The sequence below is a fragment of the Ctenopharyngodon idella genome, chromosome 16 (assembly GCF_019924925.1).
Source record: "Ctenopharyngodon idella isolate HZGC_01 chromosome 16, HZGC01, whole genome shotgun sequence".
In the NCBI taxonomy this organism is placed as follows: Eukaryota; Metazoa; Chordata; class Actinopteri; order Cypriniformes; family Xenocyprididae; genus Ctenopharyngodon; species Ctenopharyngodon idella.
Genome location: NC_067235.1, coordinates 26429326 through 26446952, shown reverse-complemented (window position 1 = coordinate 26446952; position 17627 = coordinate 26429326). Strand labels below are relative to the sequence as shown.

At 38.8% G+C, this 17627-nt stretch overlaps 2 protein-coding genes across 2 annotated transcripts; one reads left to right on the top strand and one right to left on the bottom strand.

The window, feature by feature from the left end:
* Positions 1-100: 100 nt before the first annotated feature.
* LOC127497918 (nuclear pore membrane glycoprotein 210-like) lies at positions 101-11332 on the top strand. The gene is made up of 19 exons (XM_051866738.1): positions 101-223; positions 329-456; positions 971-1166; positions 1248-1421; positions 4590-4670; positions 4753-4884; positions 4956-5111; positions 5765-5850; positions 6157-6331; positions 6407-6582; positions 6658-6878; positions 7398-7534; positions 7643-7766; positions 8256-8408; positions 8686-8969; positions 9085-9286; positions 9717-9803; positions 9948-10013; positions 10402-11332. Exons 2-19 carry the CDS (start codon positions 413-415, stop codon positions 10494-10496), a joined length of 2589 nt encoding a protein of 862 aa, XP_051722698.1. The 5' UTR covers positions 101-223; positions 329-412; the 3' UTR covers positions 10497-11332.
* On the bottom strand, positions 11221-17072 carry rps27.2 (ribosomal protein S27, isoform 2). The gene is made up of 4 exons (XM_051866790.1): positions 16955-17072; positions 15956-16064; positions 12584-12694; positions 11221-11513 (listed from the first exon to the last, which is right to left on the bottom strand). Exons 1-4 carry the CDS (start codon positions 16958-16960, stop codon positions 11485-11487), a joined length of 255 nt encoding a protein of 84 aa, XP_051722750.1. The 5' UTR covers positions 16961-17072; the 3' UTR covers positions 11221-11484.
* Positions 17073-17627: the final 555 nt, after the last annotated feature.

Here is a 17627-nt window from a genome sequence, read left to right as displayed (position 1 = left end):
AGGATCAAATATTTCACCACAAAGTGAGAGTACAGCACTAACCTGTAGATATTTTGCAATACAAATAACTAGTTCACTTATAATCTTTCTATCCCAGGTGTCCCCACTTCAGTCTGGTTCTTCAACTCTTTTGGCTCAAGACCTCTGTCTGACTTCTGATCCTGCTGTGGCCTCCATTCTTGTCTCTGACATCACAGATTTCCAAATTGACTTCATTAATATTGTATGACAAATGCTCCTCATCTCTTGCGTTATTTTTTGTAATTTTACTACACTATATTACTTTTTATCGTCTCATGTTCTCTGAATCTTTGTTGATGGCTTTTAGATTGAGGTCAGACATTCTGCTGTAGTGCGAGTGCGTGTTCTGGACTCAAAGAATCAACCATTTCTTCATAATTTCCTGTTGCTCATGAACCTCATACTTATCCCTTCTTCATTCATCATTTCTGTGGAGTGAGTCCAAACCATGTGTTTTGTATCGGTCTTATTTCACTAGTTTACATTTTCATATAAACCTTGCATGTGATAAAGGTTTGCTGTCCATAGTGGAAGGGTTCAAGCTCTAAACTCTGCCCTATGACTACTGATTTAATAAATATTATGTAATATTTAATACATAATAGAAATTAATAAATATGATGGAGTTGAGGTGCTAGAAAAATTGTCAGGATTAAGACAAGCGGCTAATGCATAGCTGAAACTGAATTTAAGCAGCAAACAGGATGTAGAATTATAATTCTGTTTGAAATGATGGAAATATAGTTAAAATGGAATTAAAATTGAAAGAAAAGCATATAACTACTGTAGGAGTAATTTTTATTGTAAAGTTTCACTATGAATTACAAATAAACCTTATACATATGGGATATTTTATTTTCAAATTATTTGAATATATAATTTTTTTCACATAAAAAATTTGTGTTAAAAGCAGAAGGCTTTTGAATTGTATTTTACTGTATGCTTACAGGGAGGCGGGGCCAGTGGACGAGTACAGTGTGGGATTCCATGTGACAGGCCTGGCAGTGGGTGTGGTCAGTCTCCACCTCTCTGCAGTGGACGGTCATGGCCGTGTTATAAGCTCCTCCTACAAGAATATGCAAGTTTACCCTCCATTCAGACTGCATCCCCGTAAACTTGCTCTGGCAGTTGGGAGTGTGCGACAGGTGGGTGTGACAGGATGCACCAAACCATGTTAGTTTCCACAGAAATGCATTTTTGAGTATAAAGATGTATTTGATGTTCAGGTGAAATGGGAGGGAGGGCCTCATCCTCAGTCCAGCGTCAGGTTCTCTGTGAGTGACAGCTCTATCGCCGTGGTAACAGAGTCAGGACTCGTCAGAGGCATGGCAGTGGGTCTGGTAAAACTCAGAGGAGCTCTCCAGACACAAGATACAGAAGCACCGCTTACCTTTGTACAGGTAGTATACAGATTACATTTGATAAACCAGGATTTGTTATAGATTTACTGCCATCTGAAGCCATACATAAAAAGTTCATTCACTTGGGTTGTCTTTTGTTTTTAAACACAAAACAAGTGTTCTGTTTGAAATGCCCTTTAAATCACAAATTGATCATTATAAAGGGGACTCAAGAGCAAACATATATGCATGATTTCATTTTCCATTGCCATGGCACCCAGCATGAATAATTAATAGGCCTAACTATTGCAGCTAATCCAACCTTTCATCCCATTCTGCCTTAATTATATGCTGTAACCTCTACAATCACTAACGTCATTCTCAGACACACACATCATGTGCTTACATGGTCTCATTTTTATACAACAATCTTTTTTTTTTAAATTGTATTAAAATAATATTACTATAATAAATGTACACATTTCTAAGGGTGTGTACACACTTGGTTCTTTTTGTCCGGAGCAAATACCGGGGGGTATGATATGTACTTTGCGTCAGAACAGAAACGGAAACAGAGAACATCCACTTGAACATAGATGAGATCTGACAAAGACCGAAACAAACACAGGGTTATATATAGTCAGGGAACATTAGGGACTGAATGAGATAATTAAAAAGACACAGATGTTACACATCAGGCCAAATCAAACACTATGGCAACAGATGAAAGACATGTAACTGAACAAAACCAACTCAAAGTCCAACTGAAACACAGGCAAAACATCACAGTATGTGCATACATATGATGGTATTTTTACCACCTGAGAACTCACAGAGCGCATAAATTGCGTAAAGGAGTCAAAACAGCACCAGGAATTCCTCTGTTACACACAAAGATCTGCTGCAGGGAGACGCTGTTCTGACGCCTGTACTGAGCTGTAATGGGCAATGTAGCTCCTATGACAAGAGGAACCAGGGCTGTATCCAAAAGCACATACTTCCCTACTATATAGTAGGCGAAAAAAAAAGTCATGTGTCAGAAGTAGTATGTCTGAATTCAGAGTTTTCATAAAAGAGAAGGTAAAAAGTACCCGGATGACCTACTACTGCTACACGATGAAGATGATAGACTGAATCAAAATATATGATAGACAGGATCACAATATCATCATAGTTTAAACAAAAGGGTAGACAAGCATAACAGTACGTAACACACACAAGCCTGGGTGATGCCGCGGCGACGAGTGTCTGAGGAGAAGCCAGATTACCTGAGGACTGAGGCGATGCCGGTGTGATGGAGGATCGAGGCATAGCCGAAGGGAAGGAGGAGCCCGCTGCAGCCGTAGGGGTGGAGGAACGGAGTATAGCGGAAGTTCCGCAAGTCCGTGGCGGAGGTAGTGTGACGACTGACCAAGGGGGAGTCGGTGGGACGAGGGAACCCGGTAGAGTCGAAAGGCAGAGGGTGTCTGGTGGAGCCGAAGGTGGGAGGAGCCAAGGTGAAGCCGACAGGTCGACCTGCTGTGACGGAGCGAGGTGATCAGGGGCTGGAGGCGGAGCCACAAGATTCACTCGCTCAGGCACTGATGGTGGTTGCTTGACCTGCGGCTCGACATCACAGCATGGTATTGCAGGAGATGGCAAAGGGCTGCAAACTTCCAGCAGAGGCGGGGTTGGAGGACTGGCTAAGAAGGGTGGTGACGGAGGCAGATGGAGACTTGACAGGGTTAAAGGTAATGGTACATAGTCCAAGCATGTCTCTGTGCTGTTTAGAAACTGTGATGACGATTCAGGGGAAAGAGGAAGAGAGTTCATACAGTCTACGGTGCTGTCTAGGAACAGCGATGAAGAATGAGAGATGGGGTGGGATGGGGTGGGAGACGATACCTCTGTATTGAAGTCCATCAGCCAGTCCTCAGTCTCCATTTCCACCAGTATACCCTCGGCCACAGATGTCGTGCGTTCACACCCCTGGTCAGACTCACAGGGGGGCTCCTCTTCCGGGCGAGGGTCAGCGTTGTCCACTTGTCCTCGGGCCCTGGCTGACGCGTCACAGCGGGTGGTAGCTCTCCATCTGCGGGGGGCTCACACGATTTCTCCGTGATCATAGGTGGTGAAACAGGCTCTGGGTCCGGCTGTGTTCTGGACCGGGGGTAGACACTCTGGAGACACCGCATCCCTCCATCCCGCTGTGTTCTGGACCGGGGGTAGACACTCTGGAGACACCGCATCCCTTCAGTTTAATCCAGAGGTGTCTGGGAGGTCTGTAGGATGGTGGCAGTTCACCCCGATCCAGAATAATGACTTCAGGGTCTCGTCATCAAAGGGGCAGGTGACGGCAAGAAGACAGAAGTCTTTAGTGAAAATAAAAAAATCGTGGCTCTCCTGAGCCACAGCAGCAAACCTGGCTGCATATTCCATTTTTGGTTGGTCGATCTGTTACAAGATGAAGATGAAAGACTGAAAACAGGATCAAAATATCAACATATTTTAATTAAACAAAAGGGTAGACAAGCATGTAGCACACACAAACATTAACCGATGAACTGAATGATGAGCAGCTGTGATGAGGATTAGTGTCCACGGTTACTGATGAGTGGCAGGAAAATCAAACAAAGGAACACGTGATGAATGAAAACAAACTGAAAGTCCATGAAAACAACACTAGGGAAAAACACAACTGAATATTTGTGACAGATACTAGATTCTGAAGTGTGCATACAATGGACACTTTACTATCCCATTGGGAAAGGATTTGTGAATGACAGTGAAGTGACGCAACTGACGCCGGTAGGTCACATGATCAATCTAGTACGTTCGGATTACATTCATACTACACACACTCATACTATAAAGAAAACATACTTTTTTAATGGTCATGAAGTAATTACTTATTCAAAATAAGTGTATTTAAGAGAGTATGGGATTTCAAGGGCAGTTGTCGATTTTTCTGTGTGCTTGAGTATTCGGACATTTTTAGGGTTGCATCTTGTGACATCATGTCCTTTTTGTTTATTTAGATCCCTTTGATCCGTGGTGCATTCATATTTCAGTCAAAACGCACAAGAGTTCATTTAAAAATGGACTGAGACCCCCTGAAAAGCTGCGCCTCGTGCACTCAAGTTCATTTTAATCAAACCAAACCTACCAAGCGTGAACACACCTTTAAAGATATAATGCTTTCACATAAACCTAATTACTGCGTTTTAACTGTATGTGACCTGTGATTAGGATGAAGTGGAGGTGGAGGTGTTTAATCTGACAGCAGTGAGGATACAGGCTCCTTTAGTTACTCTCTCTGTAGGAACAGAGGTTTGTCCTTCCTGCTCATTATTATTGTGTGCAGCCATGTTTTTTGCTGCCTGTACAAAGAGGGATGAATCTTTCATTTTAGATGCCGGTTTACGTGATGGGGAGGGACAGCGGTCAGAACCCTCTGTCTCTGGGTGGTGTTGAGTCTGGCCTTAGGTTCCACTGGAGTCTGCACAAACCGTGTGTGCTGGAGATCAAACCCAGGCATGCACAGGTGAGATGCACACACACAGTATAAACTGACTTGTATGAGCACTTGTTTGTTCATTATGCTGTCTGTTTTAGGTGGGCGTTAGTGTGTCTCCCTCTCACAGTTTCTCTGTGCTGGTGAGGGCTGAAGCTCCAGGCAGGACCAGCCTCAAAGTGTGTGTGCAGCTCGAACAGATACACGCCAGCAATACTTCACTCTCTGATCATCTCACTGATGAGATACAGATACTGGTAAATACATCCTCCACAAAAGAAACAACAATGACAAGCTATTTACAGGAGTCACATCGTGAGGAAGCAGATTTTCCTTGATCATCTGAGATAAAAGTGTTCTGTACTGTACTATAAAATCATACTGTAGAGGCTTGTTTTTATTATTAGATTTAATTAAATAAATAATACTAATGTACTATAACCCACACATTCTCAGAATACATAATTCATCACAGATTATTTTTGTAAAACAGATTCAACAAGGCCAGTCAGCAAAACAGAATATCTAGATGTTTAAAATACTCAAGATTGAGTTAATGGAAGAATAATATTTAAAGTCACCATGAAGTCAAAATTGAAAATGGATTGTTGCAACCCTCTCCCTCTTCCAACGACATCACTTCTCTGATGTCATTTACTGGCATGAACAACCTGTCACTCACATGAGATCACAGCAATAACAAACCACAACCATCCAATCAATTTCTGATGGACAAAATCAAGCTCCACCCTACATTTTTTCTTTTAGAAGCCATTTTACTTGGATAGATGTCACAATAGGGAAGAAAACACTATCATAACTTATGTTTCATGCTGACTTTAATTTTTTTTTACAATTTTGAGTTTGCCCTAAATGTATATATTTTCTTTTGTTCTCCCTCTTTTCTCAGGTGTTTGAAGAGATGCAGTTAACAACAGGAACTCCAGGTTCCATCCTCATGTCTCCCCTTTCTCAGTACACCCTGCAGAGCAATAAGTGAGTTTGTATGTTTCATGTCAGAAAACGTTATTTAATTTTTTTTGCCCAGCTTGAAAAAATAAGTCAGCATCCACTCCATTAAGTCTGTTCCGCATCATTGCAGTTCTCATAATGACTTGGATGAATAATGTGCCTGATCAAAATTATTTTTACATATTTTTTCCCCTATATTTTACTGGAGAATTGGCTAAAGATCCTGGCTGGTTTCTTATAATCTCAAAAACAACCACAGATATTTTGCTGTTTAATCAAAGGTCTGGTTACTAGATAACATCATACAGGTTTTAAAATGTTTGTTTTCAGAGACTCAGTCTGTCCAGTCCGTTACACCCTTAGCCGGTGTATCTCAGGGGCAGGGCTTGTAACTGTTGACGATCAAGGGGTGTTGAGGACAGGGTCTGATACAGGCGTGGCTCTTTTGGAGGTTTTTGCAATGGACATTTGTGGTATCAACCAAACACTGTTGATCAGTGTGAAGGTGAGTGTTTATCATGATAATTACCGTAGGTAACCCTAATTTTAGATCCTCATGTCAAACTTTTTCCTGCCTTAGGTGTCAACAGTGTGGTTTGTACGTGTTTTGACTGTGTCCTCCGTGAACAGTGATGGTGAGAGAGCCTTTCCTGCCTTCCCTCTGGGCTGGAGCATCCATATCAAAGTGCTATATTATGACAGCATGGGACAACAATTTCACTCCCATAATATGCAAACACTGGCCACCACTAACAGGTAATTACACAGATAGACATATATGACTCCAAGAACTTGCAGTAGTGGTCTAACCTCTTTTTTTCTTTATCCCAGAGATGACCTGGTGCAACTGATAGTTGACAAAGACAATCATTCGTTTCTGGTTCAGACAGTGTCACCCGGTCTAACTGTTTTGAGGGTGCAGGGAGACCCTATAAACCCATTTCTGAGCGATTACACCCCTCTGTTTGTGGTGCCTGCCATGTCAGAGCCCCCAGGATTATTGCGCCCTGGGGATATCATCTGTTTCAGCTCTCCCATTACAGACCAGCAGGGTAAATCAGTAGGTTATGTGCAAGTAGAGCACTAGTTCTTATCTAATGTCTTATCTCTTATCTAGTTAAGTATACTCCATGTTTGATGTGAACACTTCATGTGTGCATACAGCCGAGTGCGTAACCTTTCAAAGTATACTCCATTTCATAGCTTGTGCAAAAACAGGCGCTTAAACGTGCACTACAAAGTTTCATTTTTGTCCAGTGTCTGCGCTATTTATCTCCAGAAGTTACAACTGATAGAATACTTTTGTACTAGTTTAAAATAAGTTGTTCTTTCTCATGGAACATGAACAATGGCCCAGCCCAGTTTTGCCACATTGTGGGCAAACTAATAAGTGCAAAACAATTAAGGTGCATATGCGAGCTGAACGTACAGAGTACGCATGGTTAGAAAAGTCTGGCTGTGTTCCCATGTACACACTGTATGCATATACCCTTGTGTACACATAAAAACCAATGTATACTTTGAGCATTAGAGTATAGATCATTTTTGCATTTATTTTTTCTTCTTTAAAGGTAAGCGAGGGAGATGGGATGTGTCATCAAGTCAGATCCTTCAAATGAATTCTGAGACTGGAGTAGCATTTGCAAAGAATTCTGGGACAGTAGTGGTTTACTACAGGCTAGAGGGAGGGCAGCAAACCTTCAGAGAGGTAATCAGTCTAATGCAAAATTGTATTAGACAGTGGAAGGCTCACTAAGTTTTGGAACATTCACAGCTGGTCTGTTTTGATTTAAAAGACTCTTGTGGTGTCATGCAGGTAACAGTGGAGTCTGCGTCCATTCCTGTGATCATTCTTCCTGCTGATAGGCTCCTCACTAACTGGCCTGAAGCTTCAGAATTCACAGTCAGAGTGGATCTTAACACCTCTGCTGCCAACATAGGTGACTCCTTTCACCTCCACATGAGATTCAGGAAGGCCACTGTTCATAGTCATGAAAAACATCTGACATGTCATTAATCCAAACTGTATAAAGATTATTAAAGTACAATGAGGAATATTTAGACCATTATGAAGTAAAGAGATTAAAGAAGTTAAGAGATTATAATCCAAATATTCATTTCCATCTGGAGGATCCACAAATCCCCCTTTAATCGCTTAAACACTTAATCCTTAGACTAGAAATGATCCTCTATCTGTTTATCTCTAATGATCTCTAATGAAATGATTATCTCTAACTGTTTAATATGTACAATTAAAACAAGTAGTGGGTGGGAAGTTTTACTTGCGTATCTTCATTATCTCAACTTTATTTGATCTTCCTAGATCTTGGATCTGAGCAGGATTTTCACTTTCAGAGACATGGATAAATGTCTGTGCAGATGGAATATGAGGTTGTGACTGACTCTTTCTCTCCCTTTCTGCATTGTAGCTCAATGCAGTATAGACCAGTGGGAAGCCATAGACAAGAAACTACATCCTGAGGCAGAGCTATTGTGCTCGTTATACTTTGGCGCCCCCTACCTAGAGATAAGAATACTGCAGGATATCTTTCGCACAACACCCTTCTACAATACAGAAACGGGTAAAACAAATACTTAATCTAGATGCTGTCTTTTTTTAAAGCCTCATGTTATCTTTGGCATCTGAGAGACCCCAAGGGTGTTTTAATAATTCAAAAAACATAATTGAAATAGCTTGATAATTCATGGTTTTTCCCTAATCTTCTAAGAATGGATTATAAACAAATTTTCAAACTTGGTAACATGTTTAAAGCATCCTTCAATAAATTTTAATATTATTTTGACCATGATGCAACCTTTATGACTGACTTTTAACCTGTCTGTCATGTCCTGTTTCAGCTCAGTACAGCTGCAAGATCTCTGTTCAGCCCCAGCCAGACTCCATCCTCCATCTTCTGTCCACTCTGCCTCTCTCCATCTATCTGTCTGCCTGTCTGCAGACTCAATCACCCCCAGCTGCCCTACTGTCGCTTCCTAACTCACCCCCTTCTTTTCAACCCTCCGTTCGGCTCCAGTATGTGCCGGCGTTCCATTGTCCTGTCACCAAGATCAAACTGTCCTCCCAGCAGCCTGTGGCTGAAATCACAGTGTTTGGCACCACAGATATGTTCAGTACATTGAGGGTGAGAATAAGATGGATCATGGGAGAGATCGTTATACTGCTTGACTAAATTAATTGTATTTAAAATGCATTTGAAATGAAATCACTTTTTTATTTATTCACTCTTATCTAATTAGGTTCAGTCAGACACCCCAGACATTGTGTTATCTGATCCAGTCCGGTCAGAGAAAGACCCCACCCTCCTCCTTGTTAGAGTCTATTCAGCCTCACATTTCCTGGATCAGGTACCGTCTACTGCAAAAATTACCCTGTATACAGACCTTTCTCTACAGACGCACGTCGTAATGGTGACTAGAGTGATGGACAGCCAGGAGTCAGGTTAGAGAGCAACAGAACCTTCTCACAATATTCTACATATACACTACCACTCAAAAGTTTGTGGTAAGATTTTTTTCTCTGTAAGCAGCAGCACAACTATTTTAAACACTGATGATAATAAGACATGTTTCTTTAGCACTAAATCAGCATATTAGTATGATTTCTGAAGGATCATGTGACACTGAAGACTGGAGTAATGATGCTGAAAATTCAGCTTTGCCATCACAGGAATAAATTACATTTTTAAAAATATTTTAAAATAGAAAACAGTTATTTTAATTTGCAATATTTCACAATATTATTTATTTACTGTATTTTTAAACAAATAAATGCAACGTTGGTGAGCAAGAAACCCCAAACTTTTGAGCTGTAGTGTAACAGGCATCTTTGTTTCTGTAATGACTACAAGGCTCTTTATTTGTATGTTCAGGTGACCTTGGAACAAATTTTGGGCTTTTGTTCATTTCGATATTTGCTCTTTTTGCTGTACTGGCCACCACCGCTGCACTTTTCATAGGTAGAGTCACACACAAGAGGTTTAATTTCTGATTCTGTGCAACACTGAATATGTTTGCTGATTCAGTGCTGTCCGACATGTGATTCAGACGCTTTGGCCCTGCAGATCTTCTTATATTCTCTTAAACATGTTAAATTTCCACAGCGTACAATACCATGCTGTCTCTCAGACAAACTGTACCTGCAGTCCTCACACCCTCTACTAATACAGGTGTGTTTGACCCTTTAAATAGGTGCAGGACACCCCCTCTCACATTTGGTTTGATAGACCTGCTTTACCTTAAAGGTGCACTCTATATTTTATGTTAAAGTCAGCATGAAATGGAAATTTACCCTATCTGTTTTCTAAATGTCAATGACTTATTGTCAATGCAATATAATGCAAAATATGTAATGCATTTTTTTTTTTTAAATGACCTAATTTTTAAATTGTCTGGCACCTCATTTTAAACATGATTGCTTTTCACTTCTGTGTTAAACCTTTTTAATGAGGAAAATATTGAGTGCACCTTCATTTGCATATTATGGTTTAAAAGTGCTTCCAGACTGATATGCGTTTTTTTTTTTTAAATCAATGTTGTTTTCTAACTTTCTTTCAGAAGAGGATACAAAACATTTCTATCTGTGGATCACACCTTCACTGCCAACACAAAAAGTCGTGCAGAGAAAACAGTTGCTCTGGAATACTAACTAACTTATTGCACCTTCCCCCATGAAGAACCACTTACTTGAAAGTTTTGTTACAACAGATGCTAGTCGTGGTTCAATCGATACAGTTCAGCAGTTAACACGTGCAAACTACTTCAGGTTCCTGACGAGTATCATTTCTCAATTTCAGACTATTTTTACTTTAAAGTTTGGGGGAAGATTTTTTTAAAGAAATTAAATGTATTCAGCATGGATTCATTACATTTAGCAAAAGTGACTAGTGTATTTTAATGTATTACAACTGATTTTTGAAGGATCATGTGACACTAAAGACTAGAGTAATAATGCTGAAAATTCAGCTTTGCCATCACAGGAATACATAACATTTTAAAATAGAGAAAATATTTTAGTGTAACAAATTATTTACAGTATTACTGTTTTTACTACATTTTTGACCAAGTAAAGTATGTCTCGGTGAGCGTAAGAGACTTAATAGTTAATATTAAGAGAAATTTATTCAAAACATCTTACTAACCCAAAACTTTTGATCAATAGTATATAATGCCTATTACACGAGTACAATCTGAATGTTGCCCGCCAAAACAACCGACAATATTTCTAGAGAAAAATGTTTTTATTACCTAGTGATGACATCAAGTCAACAGACAAGCATGACACTAAACCACATCAAGCTGAATTTCTTAAATATAGTATTTATGTGGCTGTGACAATGCCGATTGGCTGGCAAATAATCTACCACAACACACACATAAATGAAAAATGAACCTTTATTTAAAGTAAGAGAGGGAGAGAGAGACAGGTTTGGTGGTTATACACCTCACACGCTCTGTGTTCAGACAGCACTTTGACAGTTTTGTAGCACTCTTCTCGGTTTAGCTTTCATCTCCATTGCCCCATTATAGATCAGAAACACGGCTTCGTTATGGGCGGAGTCACTGAAATCCCTGTGGAGTGGCCAATCCTGTCTCTCCTCCCGTGGTCTCCCTCATCCTTGCATACTGGTTAATGAGAGACTAGTGCTGCTTTCTCCTGAACGAGCATCCTGTTAATAGAGAAGGAATTCAGTCAAAAAATCATTCTATATTTCGTCACACTTCACACGTGTCCAAGATGCTTAAACGTTTTAAACAAGGTCACAAGTGTATCATTTCATGTGGGTTGCCATCAGGTGCTTGTTTAATGCGCTTGGTGTTTTCACCAGCGCATTACTTACATTTTACTGTTATTTTCTTATCTATAATGCTAAAAATTCATGAAAGTGGTTTCATTTTGAAAAAAGTATCATCCTGACAGGGCTCCTGCACTTCAAAGACTTAGAGCGAGAGTGCGACAAACAGAAATGCTTTCATTTTATATATATATATATATTATATATATATATATATATATATATATATATATATATATAGAGAGAGAGAGAGAGAGAGAGACTTAAATTTACACATTGTTTAGAGAAGAACTTTGCTTAGGACATACATTTTTTTTCCCCCTCTTTAATCCCAACAACAAATGACCAAAATAACTGAAGCAAAATTCTCAAAGAATAATAAAATCAGTCTGTTTTATAAATTTGTGCTACAAAGTAGTAATTAAAATTCCTTAAATAATAGAAAATATAAATGTCAATTTGTGGATGGGGAACCAAATAATTAGATAGTGTTGAGTGAGACTGTGAAATCTGCTACTACCTCTCTTGCTTTCTGCTGAACTGTGCCAGCAGGGCAGCGAGTTTCGAAGCTTCACCAATCATCAAGCTTTAGCTCAAGAAGAGAACAATGATCAAGTAGGAAACACTAGGTTGGTCTGTGTGGGCGTGTTGCCATGGCGCTGCAACATTTACAAGCACATGTATGTGTATCTCTGATCTATGAGTGCACTTCCAGCCATATTTCTCCCACACGAACACATGAAATCATTAGTCATCTTCTGAAGGCCATATTTTAATGTGTTAGTGTGACATGTTCTGACTACTCTGCTGCTGGAAAGAAGAAAATCCCACGGTGAGATTCTGATCACGGGATCATGTTTATCAATAATTTATGCTAGATTGACAAACTAGGTTCTCTCATGCTTTGGGTCGTGTGCACTGGTGTCCATGTATACAAGTGATACCTTCTGTGAGGCGTGCCTTTCCTCCGGTAGGCTGGCACAGCACTGTAGAGCATCCTACACATAAGACGACCGTCTGTGCGTGACTGAACACCGTAGTGATCTTATAACAGCCTGCAAAGAGAGAATGGCGAATAGTTTCAAACATACCATAATACAGAAGTCAATGTCCATTTTAGGAACCAGCTGCCTTGGTTCCTAAAGAGTTATAAGCCATGAACCAAACCAACCAACAATGAGGTGAATCACAACATTACAAAGTTTGATTTGAAACAAAAAATGTATTTGAAAATCATACAAAAAGACAATGATTCAAGAATGTGTACTTTACAGCTTTAGTGAGGTCAATAACTACAACCACATGAAGCAGTGCAAATCTATAAAAATATACACACATATATATATTATATATATAGAATATTTAAGTAGTTTGAGAGAGTAGGAAGATTTCACTACATTCTCAGTGTTTTATGGGAGTTGAGGGTAAATAGTTCTTCTGCTTGAAACATTTGCTTGTTTTGATTCTCTGATTGGTGGAGATTTCTTTGCAGAATCATGGGGTGTAGCTTTACCACCAGGAATTCAACTGATAAACTTGCTTTATTAATAAAGCAAGTTGAAATAATGCAAGTTGATAGCTTCAACAAAAGCATATCATTGATTAACAACCTTGTAGCTCAGAATAGGTCTGTCTTTAAATCTCAAGTTATCTGTTCAAAATTTCCCTATGAAGAAAATAAATGGGATTTTTACAATGCGGAACTTGACTGTTGCACTTTATTAAAGTGACATCCTGTTATTCAGCAGGCACTGTACAGTGATCATAATGACATAATCCAAAGACAATCTTTTTCAAGCCAAGAACCCTTGTTGAATATTAAGATGGAGTAGGGACCCTGTTACAAAAAAAACTGATTGTTGCATTTAAGCCTGGACTAAAACATTAGGACCTGGTTTCATAGACAGGGTTAAGATTAAGCCAGGATTAGACCTTAGTTCAATTAGGATATTTAAGTAGCTTTTATAAACACGCCTTAGAAAAAAAAATATATATATATATTATTAGTGTGCATCTTGAGACAAAACAATTTTAAATATGTCAGTACAAATTGCTTTCAGTTAAAACAGCTCAAACATGCATTTTAGTCTGGGACTTCATTTTTACTTCATAAAATTAGGGTTGAACCACTGTAGTCGCGTAGGGCTATTTTAATAATGCCTTTGCTATTTTTCTGGGCCTTGACAGTGGTAATTAAAGGAACACTCCACTTTTTTTGAAAATAGGCTAGAGTTAAACAGTTGAGTTTTACCGTTTATCGTGTACTAAGCCCGACGGAAAATGAAAAGTTGCAATTTTCTAGGCCGATATGGCTAGGAACTATACTCTCATTCCGGCGCAACTTTTCATTTTCTGTTGGTCTTAGTACACGATGTAACTACAGAAGAATCAAGTTTTTAATAGGAAAAATATCGAAACTAACGGTCTAATCAGGTTCAATGAACTATGCTAAACTATGCTAAAAGTGGTACCGCCAGACCCAGAGATTGGCTGAATAGATTCGAAAACGGTAAAACTCAACTGTTTAACTCTAGGGGAGTTGGAAAATGAGCCTATTTTCAAAAAAAGTGGAGTGTTCCTTTAAATTGCTGTATATGAAGCAGACAGAGAGCTCACGGATTTCATCAAAAATATCTTAATTTGTATTCCGAAGATGAACGAAAGTCTTATGGGTTTGGGATGATATGAGGGTGAGTAATTAATGACAGAATTTTCATTTTTGGGTGAACTAGCCCTTTAATGATGACTTATAAACCTTTAAAAAGACAGACCTATTGTGAGCTCCGAGGTTGTTAATCGATGGTATATACTTAAAGCTGTCAATCCACATTATTTCAACTTCATTTTTATAATAGACTGTGCTTACTGGTGGAATTCCAAGTGAAAAACTACATAACTCTTCATTCGGCAGAGAAATCTCCACCAATCAGAGAATCGTGGCAAAAGAACACTTTAGCACCTGCCCACTCCCATGAAGCACTATCCCTGCGTCCCAATGTCCAAACTATCCATCCTAAATAGTAAGTGAGATTAAAATAAGTGTGTCCCAAATCATAGTACGTTTAAAAAAAAAAAAAAATTATTTCCGGTAGATTTTCAAAGTGTGGATCCGTGCACACTATAAAAGGCTAATATTGCCCACAACCCATTCAGGATTCAGTTCAGAACTACAAACACGAGTAAAAAGTGTTAAAAAAAAAAACTACAAAACATGGTGGATATGCGCAACCAACAGTAAGAGGTTTGAGTGACTAATAACAAAGACTATAGAATAACACAAGACATGTCACTCGTATTGTTTTGAATGGGAGAAAGTGTAACGCTCAATATGACGGAATAAGTCCCGCCTTCAAAATAAGAGCCAATCGCCGACCTGTAAAGTCATCGCGTCACTGCAGCGGCCATTAGAAGCTCCGGTTTCTATAGAATCAGTGAGACGCGCGCCTCCGAAATGAGGCACAAGAGACTCGCATTTAGGTCTGCGCATGCGCATTAGCTTGATCCAGCCTAAATACTGTTTTTTGTCATGATTTGATCGTTTGGAAAAAAAATTTATGAGACAGTTGTTGTCAGATTTCATTGGTGATTTCAAATATGAAATTTAATGGAAAGCTTGGCAAACAGCTTTGGAGAATTTGATGTTTCCCCATTCAAAGAGATAGGAGCTGCATGATGCCCAGGATGCCCAAGAGGCGTTTCAAAGATGGCCGCCGAGTGAAATGACTTGTCTTAAAGGGACTTTGCTAATAATCAGTTTAACCTGATAGAAAATATTTATTTAATGTTATCCATGTTATATCTCATCTGCAATACCAACGTGGACTTTTATAAAGATCCGATTGGCCATTAACTTTTAAATGCATCATTATGCATATGAGGAGAGTTCTCCACATGAAAGACCCGCGACTGCAGATCAACGTGCTACTGCATTTCTCTCCGATACGGTAGGAAATTAACTAAATGAAATGTGGTGGAGGATGTAAGATGATTGACAGGCCAGTTTACGGCGACAGGATGCGACAGAGAGCAAAGACGCAATTGTATGATGTATGTCCCAAAGCTTGTCTACTCTTTTGCTACACACTCATAAGTATGTACTTTTTTGTTCACAAAAAGAGTACATACTTTTAGGTCGTAGTAGAAGTAGGCGAATTGGGACGCAGCATCAGTATTAAACAGACAATCTCCCTACGCTCTCAAAATATTTAAAATTCCGATATGGTCAAAAAATCTAATCTATGGATTAAGACTTGCAGTGTAAACGCAGCCATAGTGCCCTGCTTGCTTACACAGAACACCTAGTCTGCAGATGTTACCTGGGCATTTGACATCCATAAAGTAAGAGTTGGGACTCTGTACGAGACGCTTCTTCTTGTGTCTTCTCTTCTCCTCCTCTGGCGTTGGGTGCAACAAGTCCTTCGCGAGCTGAAAAGTGATGAGATGTGTAAATCACTTTTGCCAACTGGAGTAGAGAAACTTAGCTATGATATATCTACACTCTTAGAAATAAAGTTTCCAAAAGTGGGTTTTCATAGTGATGCTATAGAAGAACCATTTTGGGTTCCCCAAAGAACCTTTCATTGAAAAGTATTTTTTCATTAAAAAATTTTGTATTAGTGTGATGAACATTAATAATCCAAAGAACCTTTTTTCCCCCCCACTATATAGAACCTTTTGTGCAATGACAAGGTTACATATTTATTAAAGGTTCTTCATGGAAACATCATTGCCAATAAAGAACCTTTATCTTCAAGCAATCAGCAATGTTATGGTATTTCACCACAGCTACAACGGTAATAAAATATGAGCACCCGTGTAAACACTAACAATTTAACAAAAAAAGTGTTCTTTACAAAATTGACAATAGCATAAGCTTGATGATACACCTGATCAGCTGATTGTCAAAAGATGGACAGCACTGACACTACAAAGGGTGATGCGATTCATGACACTTTCCGTCTAACAAAATATAAGATGGGACATCCAAGCAATATTCCACGTATTAATTCTATTTAACCTATTATTTATGTACTAAATCTCAACTACTTATAATCGTGACTGTTTTATTTGTATGCTAAGCGCGATGCTCTCCACGCGTTTTAACGCACATGCACGCGGCCATCTTGTTCCTATACACACAGCACGCACTTCGCTCTTTTCTACTAAGTTTTAACCTAAAAATAGTTGAAATTAATGTAACGTGGCCAGAGACATCATGAAGACAAATTCCTCCCCTCATCAATCGATGCGATTTAATGCACACATCGGGCGTGATTACGTTTTAAATGGACTAGATTGTAATAGCACGCACTTACAGGCATGTTGGCGACAGTGGAGCAGCAGCCGAAAAGGGGGGGCTAGCGGAAATACATGGCGCATATGAACGGGGCTCGTGAGCAGGGGCAGGAAATACTTAACTAACATTTAATAAAAGCATTTCTTCTTAACTTATTAACTAAGTACTGAACTAAGACAGGCTGTGGGTTATGTTGGAATGTTCAAAAGTGTTACATGGACTCTTACATATCATACTTAATGATACATAATCAAAGGCAACCTAACAATGTAACGTAAGGGCGGCGATCAAAAGCATAATTTGCTGTATTATAATGTATAAAACATAATAATAATTTAATAATAATTATGATATGTTTAACATATATTTGTTATCATTTCAATTACTTTTGGCAATTAATGTAATGAATGAAATTACAATTAATTTAATTATACCACATATTATACTAATATACATATATATATATATATATATATATATAAAGGTAAATAGAAATATTAAAAAATAAATTAAAAAATGACAAAAGTATATAACAAAATTACTAAAAATTTAAACTAAAATTAAAACGAAAACAAAAAATATAAAAATAAAAGCTAACCCAAAATATTATTAACTAGTATAATAGTATGCAAATAATACTAAAATAGCACTGCTAAAAACTGTGTTATTCTGCTATAGCTACATATCTATAG

Coding starts and splice junctions, on each gene's coding strand:
- rps27.2 (XM_051866790.1), bottom strand. Junction 12,695..15,955: donor TATGGATGTCAAATGCCCAG/GTAACATCTGCA, acceptor CTCTCTTTGCAG/GCTGTTATAAGATCACTACG. Junction 11,514..12,583: donor AAAGGCACGCCTCACAGAAG/GTATCACTTGTA, acceptor CTCTATTAACAG/GATGCTCGTTCAGGAGAAAG.
- LOC127497918 (XM_051866738.1), top strand. CDS start 413: ATGAACCTCATACTTATCCCTTCTTCATTCATCATTTCTGTGGA. Junction 5,112..5,764: donor CTGATGAGATACAGATACTG/GTAAATACATCC, acceptor CTCTTTTCTCAG/GTGTTTGAAGAGATGCAGTT. Junction 9,287..9,716: donor GATGGACAGCCAGGAGTCAG/GTTAGAGAGCAA, acceptor TTGTATGTTCAG/GTGACCTTGGAACAAATTTT.